Source organism: Ambystoma mexicanum, chromosome 7q (assembly GCF_040938575.1).
Source record: "Ambystoma mexicanum isolate Mex_15411 chromosome 7q, UKY_AmexF1_1, whole genome shotgun sequence".
Classification (NCBI taxonomy): Eukaryota; Metazoa; Chordata; class Amphibia; order Caudata; family Ambystomatidae; genus Ambystoma; species Ambystoma mexicanum.
In genome coordinates this window covers 877,975,206-877,992,684 of record NC_090941.1, presented here as the reverse complement: position 1 = coordinate 877,992,684, position 17,479 = coordinate 877,975,206, and the positions used below count along the sequence as shown (strand labels likewise).

The following is a 17,479-nucleotide window of genomic DNA, read 5'->3' as shown; positions in this document are numbered from 1 at the left end:
CAAGGCTTTAATGGAGCTCCGAACCCTGACCTTACCTGGCAAGTGGGCTTGCCAGTGGGGGTCTGGGGTAAGGGTCGTGACAATACCCTTCCACATTTTCTTACATTGTATAATTGTGAAACTAGAGCGAAAACCATTTAAAAAAGCATTTCTGTGCTTAACCTTGTGCTCTCGATGAATAACCTCATCAGAGGCCTTTCTGTGAAGCCAGTAGTCAATGACTGATCAGGGCAATATGAGCGGTCTCCTTGTTCTCCTTCCGATTTGAGGACTACCTTACGGAATTAATGGAAGGCAAGGTCGAAACATGATCTATTAAGTGCAAGGATTTTTCTTTGAACTGTCAGAGCGGTGCTAGGAGGCAGTGCAGTGATGGTAGAAATTCTGATTATCCACTAGCACTCCATATTTCAGCTTATACTGGTATGTTAGTTTATAGCTATAATACACAATGTTCTTAGATGAACTTTAAATGGTGGGGTCTGCTCACTAATTATGAATGTCTGATCACGGGGTCTTTTGTTTCTGGGAAACTAATGTTTTTGTTCTGAAGTGATACATGAGACTTCCCCCAGGAATGTCAGATAACAGCCTGTGCAACCCGGGTAACAGAGAGTTCAAACTTGTTTTTCTGTTAAGCTAAGTATCCATAATCATTTAACATTGTCTCAGCCACATTGAAGATTGTTGATTGTTCACACACTTAAACTATAATGTACCATATTTAAAATGGACCACATTGCTATACATATCTGTACAGCAATCCAACAGTTGTTGAAAAAAGGGAATACACTGTTTTAATATAAATTTCCTCTGCTTTCCCAGACATACATTGTCACATTACAGAGAAAGGTTAACTACAGTGATGTTATATTGGCATCTTCTTCATGTGAGGCACATCATTCAAAACCTGTGACAACATCTGAAGAAATCCCAATAAGTGTTTTGACTTATATAACTTTGAAATGAATTTTTTTGTAGCACAGGCCATATTCTATTTCTTGATTGATCACATTGCTGACACACGTAGGCCTGTTGTGGGATGACCCAATTATTGATGAAATGCAATGCTGATTTCACATTTTTCAGACGGCTTCTTTTTATTAATATAATTCCATACAATAAATTGATGTAATGGCGCTATCTTGTCATGAATGCAGAGATCTTTTGCAAAATTGGGCATCTCTTGTTTCCACTTAAAAGTGGGTAAAATGTATGTAAGACCCAATATTGTTACTAGTACGGTTTAGTTTGTTGAAAAATCCACACCATGCGCCTGATGTTGTCGCTCAAGGATGCAAGTAACAGGTCAGAAATGTTACATGGTTACATGTAAGATGTCTCCATATATAAAGGGGGGAACCCCAAATTAGCTCACGTCGGGTGAGCGCTCTACCTTATTTTGGGGTAACTGGACATACAATATAGCATGAGGTAGTTAGCACATGTTTCAACAGTTAGACCAAACGATTCAATTAGTCTGTTACAAAGTTCAATACAAAATATTCATTTATTCACTAGTAAAAAAAAACAAATCAGCTTGTCAGTGTTGTGGTAAACAGACTCTAAAACACAATCCTTTTCGTGACAATCTGTCCTCGAAAGTGAGAACCAGTGTCAACTTAATACACACAACTGATAATTGACAACAATTCGGAGCATTTGCTGATTTACTGTTGTCATACTCAAGAAAGGAGTCAGATTTTCTAATTCTAGTTCATTCATACACTAGAGCTTGGGACTCAACATGTTTCTGTTTTCTATTGTGGATATCGGAACATTCGTCAGGAGAATAGTCACATTGCTTGTGAAAACACTAAAACATACATATCATCGTTAAACATTAAACTGAAGGTGAGGATTTGTTGATTTTCTCTGTATGGTGTAAATTTTGGAAAACATAAAAGAAAAAAGTGAATCTTTAAATGCTAGATTCCTTTTTTGAATCATTATCATTATAATTATCCTCATGCATGCATCCCTGTCCCCTGATGTCACTTTCAAAGAGTACCCCAAAGTCATGGGGCATCTGGACGGTGAATGAAGGTCAGGGGAGGAGAAGATGGGTGATGGGAAAATGTAAAGAACATTATGAGTAAGAAGATAGAGCACTTCAGTTTTAGAAACGTTAATTGTGTTAAGCAAAGAGTCATCTACTTGTAGATGGCAGAGAGGCAGAGAAGGACTTTCTTGTATAATTCAGGGGTAGAGATAACAAACAAGAATAGGATCTGGCTATCTTCAGCAAAGATATTATATGATAACCCAAAGGTGGAAATATTCTTACCTTAAGAAGAGGGTAAAGAGGAAAGGGCTCAAAACAGAACCTTGAGGTACTCCAGGAGGTAGGAGAGTAGCATATTCAGAATGATGGATTTAAGGGTAGGAATCAATGCAGGGCAGAGTAGTGTCTTGAATTACAAAGTTGGCGAAGATAGAGAAAAATAGGTAAGGTCCATTGTTTTGAAGGCTATAGATATGTCAAGGTGAATGCCAATAGAGGAGAGTTTAGCATGGTGTGTAATGATGAGGATGTTTTACACTTGTATGAGGGTTGTTTCAGCTGAGTGATGGCTGTGGAACCCAGACTGGATGGAATTAAAAATGATTATTAGACTGTAGATTGTATGTTGTCACCAGTACAAGAACGTTAACATTAAGAGGCAGAAGAGAAATGTGGTTGATAGATGGTATATTTATCTGCATTGACTGAAGGCCTTTTCAGAATGGGTAGAAGATTGAGGGGCTCAACACAGGTGTAGAAGATCTGTGATAAGAGTGAGAGGTCGAAGATTAGGTCTAGGCAGGTTGGGGTTTCATTTCTTATTTATTTATTTATTGATTTATTGATTAATTTAATGGTGATGTATGTGGCACCAGCTGTGAGCGCAGTCATTTTACGGCACCCTCTAATGATGAGCATATGTTAATACAACACTGGATGGTTTAGCAGTGACAACAATCGCTGTTAGTTCAATGAGTGATGAAGGAGAAAAGTAAAGCAGGCAGGTAAGAAGAGAACAGATAGCAGGTGAGAAGGATGAAAAAAGAGCATGGTGAGTCTATCATGATTCATACAAAATATAGAGAAAGTACATTCCAGTTATTGTCTGAGGGGGGTGAGATGGAACAAGATGAGATGCAGGGTGGGTCGGGGAGCAGCCTTGTCTGGAGGCTGCAGGATAGCGTTACGGGGTGCAAGCAGAGAGAGGAGATCAGCTTAGTGAAGTTGCCAGACTCTGATGTCAAAGGGTGGTATTGAGGTTCCAGAAGAACATTTTGTAGTTGGCTAGGAGGGACAGAGTGCCAGATGTATGCCATTGACTTCACATAGTTGGGAGTTGGAGGTCATTGAGGATGGGTTTGAGAAGTGGAATGAGTACATTTGCAAATGTGGTATAGTGTTCCAAAGGTGAACTGAGAAATTTTAGTCAGTGATAGCTTTCTGGAAGTCAGATGCTTTTCTAATAGAGAGTTCTAGGAGAGTTGAGTGTTGATCCTTCAATAATGAAGCCATGGAATCAGGTTGATATTTGTGTTGAGTGGTGGATGAGTTTTGTAAGTAGGGTTGGAGGAGGAACTGTGACTCATCCAGGTGTGCGGTGCAGCAGTATGTCCTCGGCTGCTTCTCTCGAGGTGAGGCCTTGGTTGTCACATTTGTGTTGTTGTGCCTGTGCCGTTAGGCGTGTTTGTTGTGCTGTCCGACGTGGTTAGCACGTCCAGGCCTGTTCCGCTGATATATGTGGATGCCAGCATGTGGTGGTGTGCTCTTGTGCGTCTTGTCGTGGGGTATTGTGCCCACAGGCTAAATCTGGTAACATGCTCTTGCCTCCTCCATCAGACTCCTGTTATTTGATCGTATGGCAATCTAGGCTTCAGTGCTTTCAGGTAGCGTCCACTTGGGGCGCTATGACTCTTATTTTGTCCGGCCGTCCACCGCAGTTTCATTTATGGCTCCTTCTGTGATTGTCTCTGTGGGTGGCCCTTGTGGTCCATTTGCAGCTGCTGCCGGGGTGAGCTGGCCATCTTAGTTCAACACGGCCATAGCGTGTCTTAATGTATTTACGCTGTTCGCTTGTTTTCCACACTATTTATTTTCTAGTGCGGCTAACAACGTTATAAGATGCAGGGGCCACCTTCCATCGCCTCTCAATGGCTTCAGCAGCGCTGTTACAGTGTGCGCTCTGCCTCGGCAACACCTTCAGCGCCTGAATATTGTTTGCTGTGCTCACCGAGCGCTCCGCTTGTTCTTTAGATGTTCGCCGTCCTGCTGTCGCTTCTCTGACAGCCTCCGAATGTGGGCTGTAGGTGCCGCGTACTTGATCTGCTAATCTGTTTCCAACCCGCATGGGTACAATACGGTCTGCTGCGGCGCACTTCAATGTGTGCCGGTGTTAATTTGTGGGGTCAAGCGAGCGACCAAACCGAAAGACGCACCCGCCGCATCCATCAATTATGGCGAATATTACACCTTTGTTATACAAGTCCCACCGCCATGCCGCCAGCTGTGTCTCTCTCCCTTCAGCAGGTAGGTGCTCCAGAACCTGCCATCCCCAGCCCCGCTCCATGGCGATGCCACTGTTGTCATACTGTTGGGGCTGTGCTATAGGCTCTGCATTTCTTTCCACCCAGGTGCTTCCCTTAGGGTGGCGAGCTCGATCCTCACTGTTGCAGCCTCATGCGGTGCCGATGGTGTTGCGTCCGCCCAGCTGTCGCACGAATGTGTCCACCTGGTCTGTTGCCCGGACCCACGCTCCGTTGTCCCCGCAGGCACACACTCTCGCACTTGCAGGCTCTCGCTCTCCGGCAGCTGTTCTTTTGGCCAAGATCTCCTTAGAGCACTATCCGCTTCTCCATAGACGAGCAGGGTCCACTTCTGTGTGTGTTCATTCTGCTCCCCTCATTGTGATGCAGTGATTCTGCTGCTCGTCCCTTTGTTCTCACCAGGCGCCATTTTGTTTCCTCCGCAGGTTGGGCTCCTCAGGACTTCTACTCCTCGCTATTTATTCCTCGTTCTGCTAATCATTCCACAATTACGCCTGTTGTATGCTCCCAATATTGATACATCCATGGATATGCATTGGCTGTGCACAGCTGGTTTAAAACACAGTTTCTTCCCAGGATCAATGAAGGATCAGCAGGAGCTCTCAAGAGACACGTCCTATCCTGCAGCCATGTAGCCACGCCCCCCACTATTTTTTTTATTGTTTTTCAATATTTCATTTCTTTGTCACATACATCATATACAATATAAAGACAAACAGACAATGCTGACAGACTGGCTGGCCCAAATATATCGCTGTCAACGTTCCTTGTGACTTATTTCTGCCTATGACTCGGATGGAGTATGAGCTGTCTGTGTTTATCGACACCTTGGTCATTCATACCCTATATATGTCCGATTGAACTTTAGGACATGCTCCTTCTAAACCTCCTTGATGTAGGTTAACAGGATTCTCACATAGACTGCTCCTCGTCTATATACCTTAAACTGTGATGCTCATCGTCTCTAAATAAATAATAAAAATACCCCAACCAACCCTCTGTTACTATTTCCCTATTATCACTCTTCCCCACTCAGTGTTTATTCAGTTTGCCACCTCACACAGCCTATTCACTATTCGTGTTTTTGACTTCCGACCTTTGTGATTGGTTCCTCCTCAAACCAGCCGCTTCAGCCTTCAGTCCGCTCAGCTTCCTGTAGATGTCAGGAAGGGATTCTGCTTGAAAACGAGGGACCCGTCCCACCTGTACTTGCAATTTTTTTTAACTGATGGCCACTATCTACAGGGAGCCTCACGTTCTTCCAGTTAAATGGCGGAGGTTGTCTGATATTTCTGGGACCCGAAAGCTTACTAGATCGATGGATTTTTTACCATCAGCTCTGCTACCACATTAACTGGTGTAGCCTACAGAGCCCTTTAAGACGAGGTAGCAGTACTTAGAGATGGAGGGAGATACAGAATATACTCAAATATTAATAATCAAACTGACTCAGGAAGTTGGCAAAGTGCATCTATTTTAATATCAATTCTCTAAAACAGGGAGTTACAACGAATATCAATGCGTACGCTCGATATTCACGCTCAATGCAACACATTAAAAAAAAGGTTATGTACTAAAAACTCGTCATTACTGACCCCAATCTACTTTGCAAACTACAAAGACCTACTTGGGACGGTGATAGGCTTACAGGGAACATCTAGGTATACGTTCCATACTTGTCAGGGAAGGTGATTGGGTCTCTAACATCAGGTGGGGCAACTAAGCCCTCCTCTAGTGCAGGTTTCTACGAACATCATCAAATACACAACGTCCCATTGGTTATACAAGCTAAAGGGCATTCTATTACATGTCCCTCTATAATTGGTTGGCACCCTTGTATCCTCTGTAATATTCCACATATTCAAGCAGCACGCAGGCTGGCACACAGGTGCTGGTGGGCTGGCCATAACCATAGCTTCGCATCAATTAGCCTGTCATCAATCATCACACTTGCAGTCGGCTAGTCAATTAAGGCTTTGAACTCGACCTTGGAAATGTTTTCTGTGCTGGAGAAAATGAGGGAGTATAGCATACTCTGTCTTCTTGGTTTCGATACAACTCATCCCACTGTCAATTTCCATCTGAACATGTGACTTCAGACCATGTTTTCGAGTCTTGCTGCATTTAAAATACTATTAAACGATGAACCTCTGACATCTTCAATGTTCTCACCCCTCAATCAAGATAGAAGTTTTGTTCTTTTCATACATTCTGTAATTGTTGTACGCACATTCAGGCCCATGATGGCCTTGACTTCTTGGTGTTGATCCAACCAAGCCTTTCTTTTATTCACCTCCGTGGTTAAGTTTTCGATTTCTAACTGTGACACACTGAAAAAGTCTTTCTGCTGATGGGATCCAGCTCTACTAAAGTGCATTGTGGAATCATCCATAGTCCTTATATTTCCTATATATATACGTTGGCGCATCGCCGCAATCTGTTCACTGCATAGCTAGCCTTTAAGAATACTTTGTCTACTTGTGTTTCTGCTTCTGTACACACGTAAAATGACATGATAACTTCTTCATTATTTCTGTAGCATGAACATCTTCATCTCGAGCCCGAAATGTTGCTCATCTTTAACACTGCCTCCCTTAGACCTACAGAATGTCAAAGTTCTCTCATCTCTGCATCTCTTCTGGGCGTGTCAGCTCTGCTCCTCATGACGTCATCAATCTTCCCTTTTGCTCAGTTTTCACACTTCTTCTGTGATTTCATTCAAATGGCCATCATATTGTCGTGTATGCATGCATGGCTTTCTCAATAGGAATCTTACTTTCAGGATTCTCTTTGGTATAGGTATTCACACTCGTAATGCATGTGTCTCACATTCTGGCTCCCAACATATAGGCAGCATGGGGGAGGATCTTTGGATGGGGGTACTTGGCTCCACCTCTACATATCACAGCACCAACAGTGAAGCATATAGTAAATTATAATTAAAAGGAGAGGATTTTTTGTTGTTTTTACAAATATTGTCACCATTGGGTTGCGATTCGAAGGTGCCCTTGACCATAACCTAATTAAAAATGGCTCTGTAATGTCTGATCTGTGAAAGCTATAGCTACTTAAAAAGAATGTGTGAAGCGAAAGGAAGTTGAGACAACCTCATTCCATTCCAATTGAATCATAATTCCAATATAAAAAAATACCCTCCCCTCTCCCTTGACGTAGAACAGAGGTAAAAGGGCTTCAAACCAATGGTACCCCATTCCCAAAGAAAAGTAGGAGGAGTACTCATCCTTATATTAGAAAAGCACAAAATCATGTTCCCATCTTGGGAGGGTCTACTGACATCATGTCCATTCTAAATGAATACCACAGCTTTTTCAGACCCAAACCCGCAGAATGCTGAAGCATTTTTGCACGCATTTAAATCACATGCACTTATGCTCGAAAACCACATCCCCACTTTTACACAGAAGGGAGACAATTATTTCAACCTGGTTATGTCAATGGGCCTCATTACGACCCAGGCGGTAAGTTACCGCCTGGGCCGTGACTTTACCACCATGGCGTAAACTACGTTTACGCCATGGTGGTAGGCGGACTTACCGCCCCATTCCGAGGTCGGCGGGGCGGTAAGTCCCCAATCCCCATTTACGCTTCCCCATTCCCATTTTTGCCCCATAGGACATAATGGGAGTGGGGAAGGCGTTAATTACGCCACCGTAAATTACGGTGGCGTAATTAACTCCATGGTCCCTTAGCGCCATGGATTTTAACACCTGCTAAAAGCCGGTGTTAAATCCGCCATGGCGCTAAGGGACCTCGTACTCAGGCGGTAAGGGTCGGCGCTGTTTACGCCGCCGTTAACCCCTTACCGCCTGAGTCGTAATGAGGCCCAATGTCAGTAATGGTGTTTTAATATGCTGCTATGCAATATCATGTGAAATGAATTTTTTTAATTGAAGAGAATACTCTAATACTCTACCTGATTAGCGCAATTTTATCATTAAAAGATAAAGATCAGGAAATATGCAATATTGATTTAAGGAGTGCTTGTGTGTATGCCACCTCATAGCAAAATTGTCACAGGTAGGCCTATTCTAATTGTGTATATATTTTCTCATATCCATGTATTTGGTTGTGGTGATGTCCCCTGCACAAAGTAAGGGAAAAATCATTGACTTCATTTTGTTAAAATACATTTCAGTTTTGATTACTAACAGCCTGTTGCTTGTCCCAAAATGATGGGGCGGGACTGTATACCAGGGAGTGTTAAATTAGTGATATTCACTGAGTGAAGAGAGCATACCTTAATAAATATCTTTGACTTTTTAATTGGAGATAGCAGCAATATTAAGGTCTCACTGTATTAATTGTCATGGTGAAGTCATGCAGTTTATATTCACACCCACCACTCAAATGTTATGAATGACAGCAACAACAAGGGAGAATTCTGGTATTGGCACTGGTGTGTGTGGCTCTTCAAATAGATCAATGTGGTTAAAGTTCTGTCTCTGTCCTTGCCCACAATTACATGGTATTTTTCCCCTTTTGCCCTGAAGGTGTAAGAGGGGTAGAAATGCCACAGTTCATTCATATTGTCTGATCATTTTAGACCATGTACAGTTTTAGCTGTGGAGGTCTAGGTAGAATTGTAATAGCTTATGAAAGACATATCCTCCTACCATGTTTGTTAGTATCATTGTGATAGATACCTGATACCAGTTTATATTTTAGTGCTTAGAGGCACATTGCTATGCTCAATAAAGTTATAACAGCTTAAATAAGGAAAATAGATTCCTATACAAATATTCAACAATTCAAATGCAAACACAGAGGGATGCGTTTTTGGGTTCGCATTAATTTAACCATTTAGCTAATTGAAAGTGGCAAGGTGCTTAACAGGTCAACATATGAAAGATATACATGTAATTTAGTTGTGATAGTGGTATGCATTTCAAACATCCACATGCAAATATAGAGAAAGGCTACTGAATAGCGTGCCAGACTGCAATAGCATGACTCATATTGTGTTTATTCTAGCAGCTAGAATTATATAGCATACTAAGGACTATTGTCACAAGAAGGCTTGGACCTGAGATGGCAAGATATAGTAGGAGCCATATTCCATAGGATTGTTGATACATGAACTCTGAGAATATTGTTATGGATATGGATGTCTGTTTTATGGATGTCTGGTGGAATTTTAGGTGTCACAAGTCTTGTTACATTTGTTATTTATTCCCGTAGAACATAGGCTGCAGGGGTGAGGGACTCTAGTGTTACGGGCTGATGAAAGATGACCTAATGGGTGTTAGGTTGGAAGGGAATTTTCAGTAGAGATCCCCTGTTCTGCCCTTAAATATGGGTAGATGTTGGAACCATAGAGAGACAAAGGGTTGTATGTCTTATGCTTTTATTTTAATGTCATAGCTTATGATGTATGATGCTATATTCCATGCTGACATTGGCTTGCGATCCAGTAAATGACTTGTGTTATATCCAGTCAGTAGATTCTATTTTAAGTGGATAATGTTTTAGTGGGAACTCATAAAAGCTAGTGAAATTATGGTTTGTGAATATGTAAATAAAGTTGGTTTATTTTATACAAACTGCGGCTGATTTTTGCATGACGGGAAGAAAGTTATACCTGAGAGGGCTGAGGCCATTTTGAAAACAGCAAAACAACATGATAAATCGCATGCAGCAATTTTTGGGACTGTGTAATTATGTGAGGGCATGGGTATTTGATTATAGTTCATACACAAGGACATTATTGAAGGCACTGAAAAAGGCTCAAGCAAGGCAGGAAAAGATTATATGGACTGAGGAAATGGAGGAAGGGTTTGACGAGTTGAAAAAGGCAATTTGCACAGCTCCAGTTTTAGGGATTCCTAATTATTCTGAGGAGTTCTTCTTGTTTTCGCACACAAATGGAAAAGTCATGACGGCAGTACTCACACAGAGAACTATGTTGGGGTACAAGCCTTTACAATATTACAGTGGGATTTTGGATGAATAATATGGGGTCACTTCCCCTGCGAACAATCTTTGGCAGCCACCGCGTTCACTATTGAGAAGTCTTCCTGCATAGTAATGGGGTGTTCTATGACAATTTTTGGTGTGAATGCATTATTTGCTGTTTTGGAGAAACCTAAGGGTACACTGACGTCTCAAAGAGCTTCTGCTTATAAAGGGCTGGGTCAGCTACCTCAGTTCAGATATATTCCCTGTTTTATACAGCAAAGCGAATACAAATAAAGCATTTATGTACTTATTTAAATGTAATCTACATCATCTTTAAGTACCATGACAAAAGGATGTAACTCACACTAGCCAATGGAAATATCCTATTCTCTTTCTGTGAATAACAATTTCAGATCCCTTGCACTCAGACAATGTTGTGTTTTTTACATGCAATAAAATCCCATTAAACATTAAATATAGTGGGAATCACATCTGTATTTTACACAAAATACCAACATTTTCAGTAAGGAATGAGAGTCCCCTAGTGGAAATGAATCTCCCAATTCCCTTGCACCCCAGGGATATGGGGCTATGATTCGAGGGTGCTTTGCTACTTATGTTAGGAAGCTTTCCATACTCAATTTGAAATATAACTTTTACAGCACCTAGTCAAAAAGGGCACTCATGCGTTTTCAAAAGAACTCCAAGTCAGGCGGTCCTCCCTCTTGGAAAGAAAGTCTGCTCCAGGTTAAGATGGCATCTAGATTTGGCACTCATCTAGTACAGACATGTGTTATTGTTCCCTGCTGTGTAGCCTTTGATTCCAAAGTCAGAATGTTATTCCCTGTGCGTTCCTTCTGTTTAAAATTTTCCCATGCGTATGTCACACTATTTGATTGGTCAAATCTTTCCACTGATTTTCCCCATAGTCAGACACTTCTATAGAACACACGCCCCAATCTTCATTGGCTCATTATAATTTCTTTGTATGTGAAAAGATAAAAGGTGGGGGTTCAAACCGCTCTTAATATTATTAATTGCAAAATGTAATTGTATCTTATTTTTTCTTGTAACAGCCTGCCACACCAATGCTATATGGATTTCTGTAACCCCGGCCCACATGCTCACCTCTATGTCAAATGTATTCATAAAGTTATGGTTATTAATAATTCTATACAGTTTAAATACATTTTGAAAATTCAAATGTATACTGCTCAGATAGAGGAGGATACTGTGGTCACAACATACCTGCTACGCTCACCTGGTAACCACGGGGACGCCACTCAGCCCTGTTTGGTTGTCAGAACCTTCTCCACGATAGTGTCTTTGGAGGAAGTCTAGCCTGAAAACACAGGAGTGCTGGGTTCAAGACTGGCCGACTCAGGTAAGTATCCTCCCACCACTCCTTTGGCTTCAGCCCTTAGGCCCTCTCCTCACCTTGTTGCGGTATTAGGCGTGATCTCCGTCCTGTCTTCTTAGCAGCGGCGCGTAGTCTTCAGTGGGTGTGGGCGACTGAGTTACTTCACTGGCACGTGCCCGTTCAAGTGTCTTTAAGGCAGGTCTTATTGCAGCAGTTTATTTATAGCGCTGTTTGTTCTTGCCTGCCTTTCTTTTGTGATTAATAATGTCCTTTTTTTCTCCTTAGGCATGCGGGAGATTCGGCGTGGCGTACTGGTTGGTTTGAGCACCGCCGGAAAATGATGGCACGAGATGTGCGCTGTAATGCGGTAAGTAATGCGCTATGCGCTGCGCTGCTTTTCTTGCCTTTGCTAACCTGTGTCTCCTCTCTTCCATACGGGTTGTGGTCCTTCTCCAGCGAGTGTGGAACTCCGGAGCGATGCCGGCCGGGAGGTGACAAGCCAGGTAAGCTTCTTGTGATGTTCGTGGCTTAAGCAATGCCGAAGTATGCCTTTTCTAATGTTGTCTTTCTCCTTTTCCTTTTCAGGTTGCTTTGTTCCGGTAGGTATGCGGTGCCCAGAAGAAGCTGTTCACTGGAGAGCAGATTACAGGATGGTGATTGCAGGTAAGATTCTATTAATGATGTTCCTTTTGTCTCCTCTGCAGGCTCATTGCTCTGAGGCTCGCGGGTATCACAGGACACAGTGAGCGCTACGTTGCAGTCTGCAAAGTAATGTGAAGTGTGCTCTGTTGATTTGGCGTGGTTTAAATAGCCTCCCAACAAAGTGGTCCAGGTAAAGTAGTCCCCAGCCACCACACCCAAAACACTATACCGCATAACTTAGTTCTTAGGAACCAAGCTATGCGAATGCCTCCATGTTAACTGCAGGCCCAATGAAAGTAGTCCCCCTTCAAACATGTTCTCCACAATGAATATGACCCTGGCACCAGGACTGACTCCAAGAGAGTCTTGGGAGTGGATGCAAGGCCTCCAAGGCTTTAATGGAGTTCCGAACCCTGACCTTACCTGGCAAGTGGGCTTGCCAGTGGGGGTCTGCGGTAAGGATCGTGACAATACCCTTCCACATTTTCTTACATTGTATAATTGTGAAACTAGAGCGAAAACCATTTAAAAAAGCATTTCTGTGCTTAACCTTGTGCTCTCGATGAATAACCTCATCAGAGGCCTTTCTGTGAAGCCAGTAGTCAATGACTGATCAGGGCAATATGAGCGGTCTCCTTGTTCTCCTTCCGATTTGAGGACTACCTTACGGAATTAATGGAAGGCAAGGTCGAAACATGATCTATTAAGTGCAAGGATTTTTCTTTGAACTGTCAGAGCGGTGCTAGGAGGCAGTGCAGTGATGGTAGAAATTCTGATTATCCACTAGCACTCCATATTTCAGCTTATACTGGTATGTTAGTTTATAGCTATAATACACAATGTTCTTAGATGAACTTTAAATGGTGGGGTCTGCTCACTAATTATGAATGTCTGATCACGGGGTCTTTTGTTTCTGGGAAACTAATGTTTTTGTTCTGAAGTGATACATGAGACTTCCCCCAGGAATGTCAGATAACAGCCTGTGCATACCCGGGTAACAGAGAGTTCAAACTTGTTTTTCTGTTAAGCTAAGTATCCATAATCATTTAACATTGTCTCAGCCACATTGAAGATTGTTGATTGTTCACACACTTAAACTATAATGTACCATATTTAAAATGGACCACATTGCTATACATATCTGTACAGCAATCCAACAGTTGTTGAAAAAAGGGAATACACTGTTTTAATATAGATTTTCTCTGCTTTCCCAGACATACATTGTCACATTACAGAGAAAGATTAACTACAGTGATGTTATATTGGCATCTTCTTCATGTGAGGCACATCATTCAAAACCTGTGACAACATCTGAAGAAATCCCAATAAGTGTTTTGACTTATATAACTTTGAAATGAATTTTTTTGTAGCACAGGCCATATTCTATTTCTTGATTGATCACATTGCTGACACACGTAGGCCTGTTGTGGGATGACCCAATTATTGATGAAATGCAATGCTGATTTCACATTTTTCAGACTGCTTCTTTTTATTAATATAATTCCATACAATAAATTGATGTAATGGCGCTATCTTGTCATGAATGCAGAGATCTTTTGCAAAATTGGGCATCTCCTGTTTCCACTTAAAAGTGGGTAAAATGTATTTAAGACCCAATATTGTTACTAGTACGGTTTAGTTTGTTGAAAAATCCACACCATGCGCCTGATGTTGTCGCTCAAGGATGCAAGTAACAGGTCAGAAATATTACATGGTTACATGTAAGATGTCTCCATATATAAAGGGGGGAACCCCAAATTAGCTCACGTCGGGTGAGCGCTCTACCTTATTTTGGGGTAACTGGACATACAATATAGCATGAGGTAGTTAGCACATGTTTCAACAGTTAGACCAAACGATTCAATTAGTCTGTTACAAAGTTCAATACAAAATATTCATTTATTCACTAGTAAAAAAAACAAATCAGCTTGTCAGTGTTGTGGTAAACAGACTCTAAAACACAATCCTTTTCGTGACAATCTGTCCTCGAAAGTGAGAACCAGTGTCAACTTAATACACACAACTGATAATTGACAACAATTCGGAGCATTTGCTGATTTACTGTTGTCATACTCAAGAAAGGAGTCAGATTTTCTAATTCTAGTTCATTCATACACTAGAGCTTGGGACTCAACATGTTTCTGTTTTCTATTGTGGATATCGGAACATTCGTCAGGAGAATAGTCACATTGCTTGTGAAAACACTAAAACATACATATCATCATCGTTAAACATTAAACTGAAGGTGAGGATTTGTTGATTTTCTCTGTATGGTGTACATTTTGGAAAACATAAAAGAAAAAAGTGAATCTTTAAATGCTAGATTCCTTTTTTGAATCATTATCATTATAATTATCCTCATACATGCATCCCTGTCCCCTGATGTCACTTTCAAAGAGTACCCCAAAGTCATGGGGCATCTGGACGGTGAATGAAGGTCAGGGGAGGAGAAGATGGGTGATGGGAAAATGTAAAGAACATTATGAGTAAGAAGATAGAGCACTTCAGTTTTAGAAACGTTCATTGTGTTAAGCAAAGAGTCATCTACTTGTAGATGGCAGAGAGGCAGAGAAGGACTTTCTTGTATAATTCAGGGGTAGAGATAACAAACAAGAATAGGATCTGGCTATCTTCAGCAAAGATATTATATGATAACCGAAAGGTGGAAATATTCTTACCTTAAGAAGAGGGTAAAGAGGAAAGGGCTCAAAACAGAACCTTGAGGTACTCCAGGAGGTAGGAGAGTAGCATATTCAGAATGATGGATTTAAGGGTAGGAATCAATGCAGGGCAGAGTAGTGTCTTGCATTACAAAGTTGGCGAAGATAGAGAAAAATAGGTAAGGTCCATTGTTTTGAAGGCTATAGATATGTCAAGGTGAATGCCAATAGAGGAGAGTTTAGCATGGTGTGTAATGATGAGGATGTTTTACACTTGTATGAGGGTTGTTTCAGCTGAGTGATGGCTGTGGAACCCAGACTGGATGGAATTATAAATGATTATTAGACTGTAGATTGTATGTTGTCACCAGTACAAGAACGTTAACATTAAGAGGGAGAAGAGAAATGTGGTTGATAGATGGTATATTTATCTGCATTGACTGAAGGCCTTTTCAGAATGGGTAGAAGATTGAGGGGCTCAACACAGGTGTAGAAGATCTGTGATAAGAGTGAGAGGTCGAAGATTAGGTCTAGGCAGGTTGGGGTTTCATTTCTTATTTATTTATTTATTGATTTATTGATTAATTTAATGGTGATGTATGTGGCACCAGCTGTGAGCGCAGTCATTTTACGGCACCCTCTAATGATGAGCATATGTTAATACAACACTGGATGGTTTAGCAGTGACAACAATCGCTGTTAGTTCAATGAGTGATGAAGGAGAAAAGTAAAGCAGGCAGGTAAGAAGAGAACAGATAGCAGGTGAGAAGGATGAAAAAAGAGCATGGTGAGTCTATCATGATTCATACAAAATATAGAGAAAGTACATTCCAGTTATTGTCTGAGGGGGGTGAGATGGAACAAGATGAGATGCAGGGTGGGTCGGGGAGCAGCCTTGTCTGGAGGCTGCAGGATAGCGTTACGGGGTGCAAGCAGAGAGAGGAGATCAGCTTAGTGAAGTTGCCAGACTCTGATGTCAAAGGGTGGTATTGAGCTTCCAGAAGAACATTTTGTAGTTGGCTAGGAGGGACAGAGTGCCAGATGTATGCCATTGACTTCACATAGTTGGGAGTTGGAGGTCATTGAGGATGGGTTTGAGAAGTGGAATGAGTAAATTTGCAAATGTGGTAGAGTGTTCCAAAGGTGAACTGAGAAATTTTAGTCAGTGATAGCTTTCTGGAAGTCAGATGCTTTTCTAATAGAGAGTTCTAGGAGAGTTGAGTGTTGATCCTTCAATAATGAAGCCATGGAATCAGGTTGATATTTGTGTTGAGTGGTGGATGAGTTTTGTAAGTAGGGTTGGAGGAGGAACTGTGATATAAAAGTGGGTGATAGAATGGCTGCAAGAAGAAGAATCAGTATTGAGGCTGGAATAGAGAAAGACCAGATTGTGGGAGTTGCACTCCAGATGACTGGGCAGGATATGGAGTGAGGAGTGAGCCACATCATGAAGGAGAGCTGCAAATTCAAATTGTTTGGTTTTAAGTATTATGAATAGGTTAAAGTTCCACATGAGAATGAGATGCAGGCCAATAAAGAGTGCCAGATGAGTGACAGTGTGGAGCAGTACTGAGGGGAAATTAAGTTAATAAATAGGTGCTGGTATGGTCAGAGGAAATAGGATGAACATCTGATGGGTGAATTGAATGGGCAGATGGGGTGGCTCTGATGTTCCTTAGGCCATCTCTGAGACCTGTTTTATTTGGACATGTCGAGAGGAGCGGGATCGATTATAAAGGTGAGAATCAATTTAACGCTGGTGTGTGTTATGGATTTTATAAAGGTTAAAGTCACACTTGTGAATGATGTGAGCATATGTTGGGAGTGAGTCAAGTAAGAGTTGTAGGTCAGTTAAGAATGCCAATTGCACAATTCTAAAATAGTAGTTAGAGGAGAGGATGGAAGTGTCTATGTGCTTGTATGTTTAAAGGCAAAAGTATTGAAATCAGAGGGGGGAGTGTGTGGTTCTGCTGATCATTAGGCCAATGTTGCCACCACTTTTATTGAGTCCTGCGCAGAAAGGAAGCAGTGTTGATATTGAGTGTACTTGAAATGGAAGCATCATAAAGGGCAAGCCAGGTTTCTTTGATTCCCATGATGTCAATGCTGGTTGTGTCGGAATAGAAGTAGTCAATGAGCAATTCGATATGGGCAGTATACAGTGATAATAATGAAAAAAAATATAACGAAGACATTTTTAGTGAATTAAAAATAACCAAAAACAGTTTTGGATAACATAAATAACTAATTATTCTATTGTATTTGAGTGTATTATATAACATTTAAAACTATTATTCTATTAATTAATTTTTAGCAACTGCAATATTATTTTCCGCCATTAGGTGTCACTCTTTCT

At 41.4% G+C, this 17,479-nt stretch overlaps 1 protein-coding gene across 1 annotated transcript in view; it reads left to right on the top strand.

Annotated features, from left to right (window-relative positions):
- The window catches only part of LOC138528089 (uncharacterized), an 840,778-nt gene that overhangs the window by 600,128 nt on the left and 223,171 nt on the right, over positions 1-17,479 (top strand). The window contains exons 14-16 of the mRNA XM_069639536.1: positions 12,107-12,188; positions 12,407-12,420; positions 12,526-12,589. Coding sequence (XP_069495637.1) covers positions 12,107-12,188; positions 12,407-12,420; positions 12,526-12,589 — 160 coding nt within the window. The remainder of the gene's footprint in view (positions 1-12,106; positions 12,189-12,406; positions 12,421-12,525; positions 12,590-17,479) is intronic.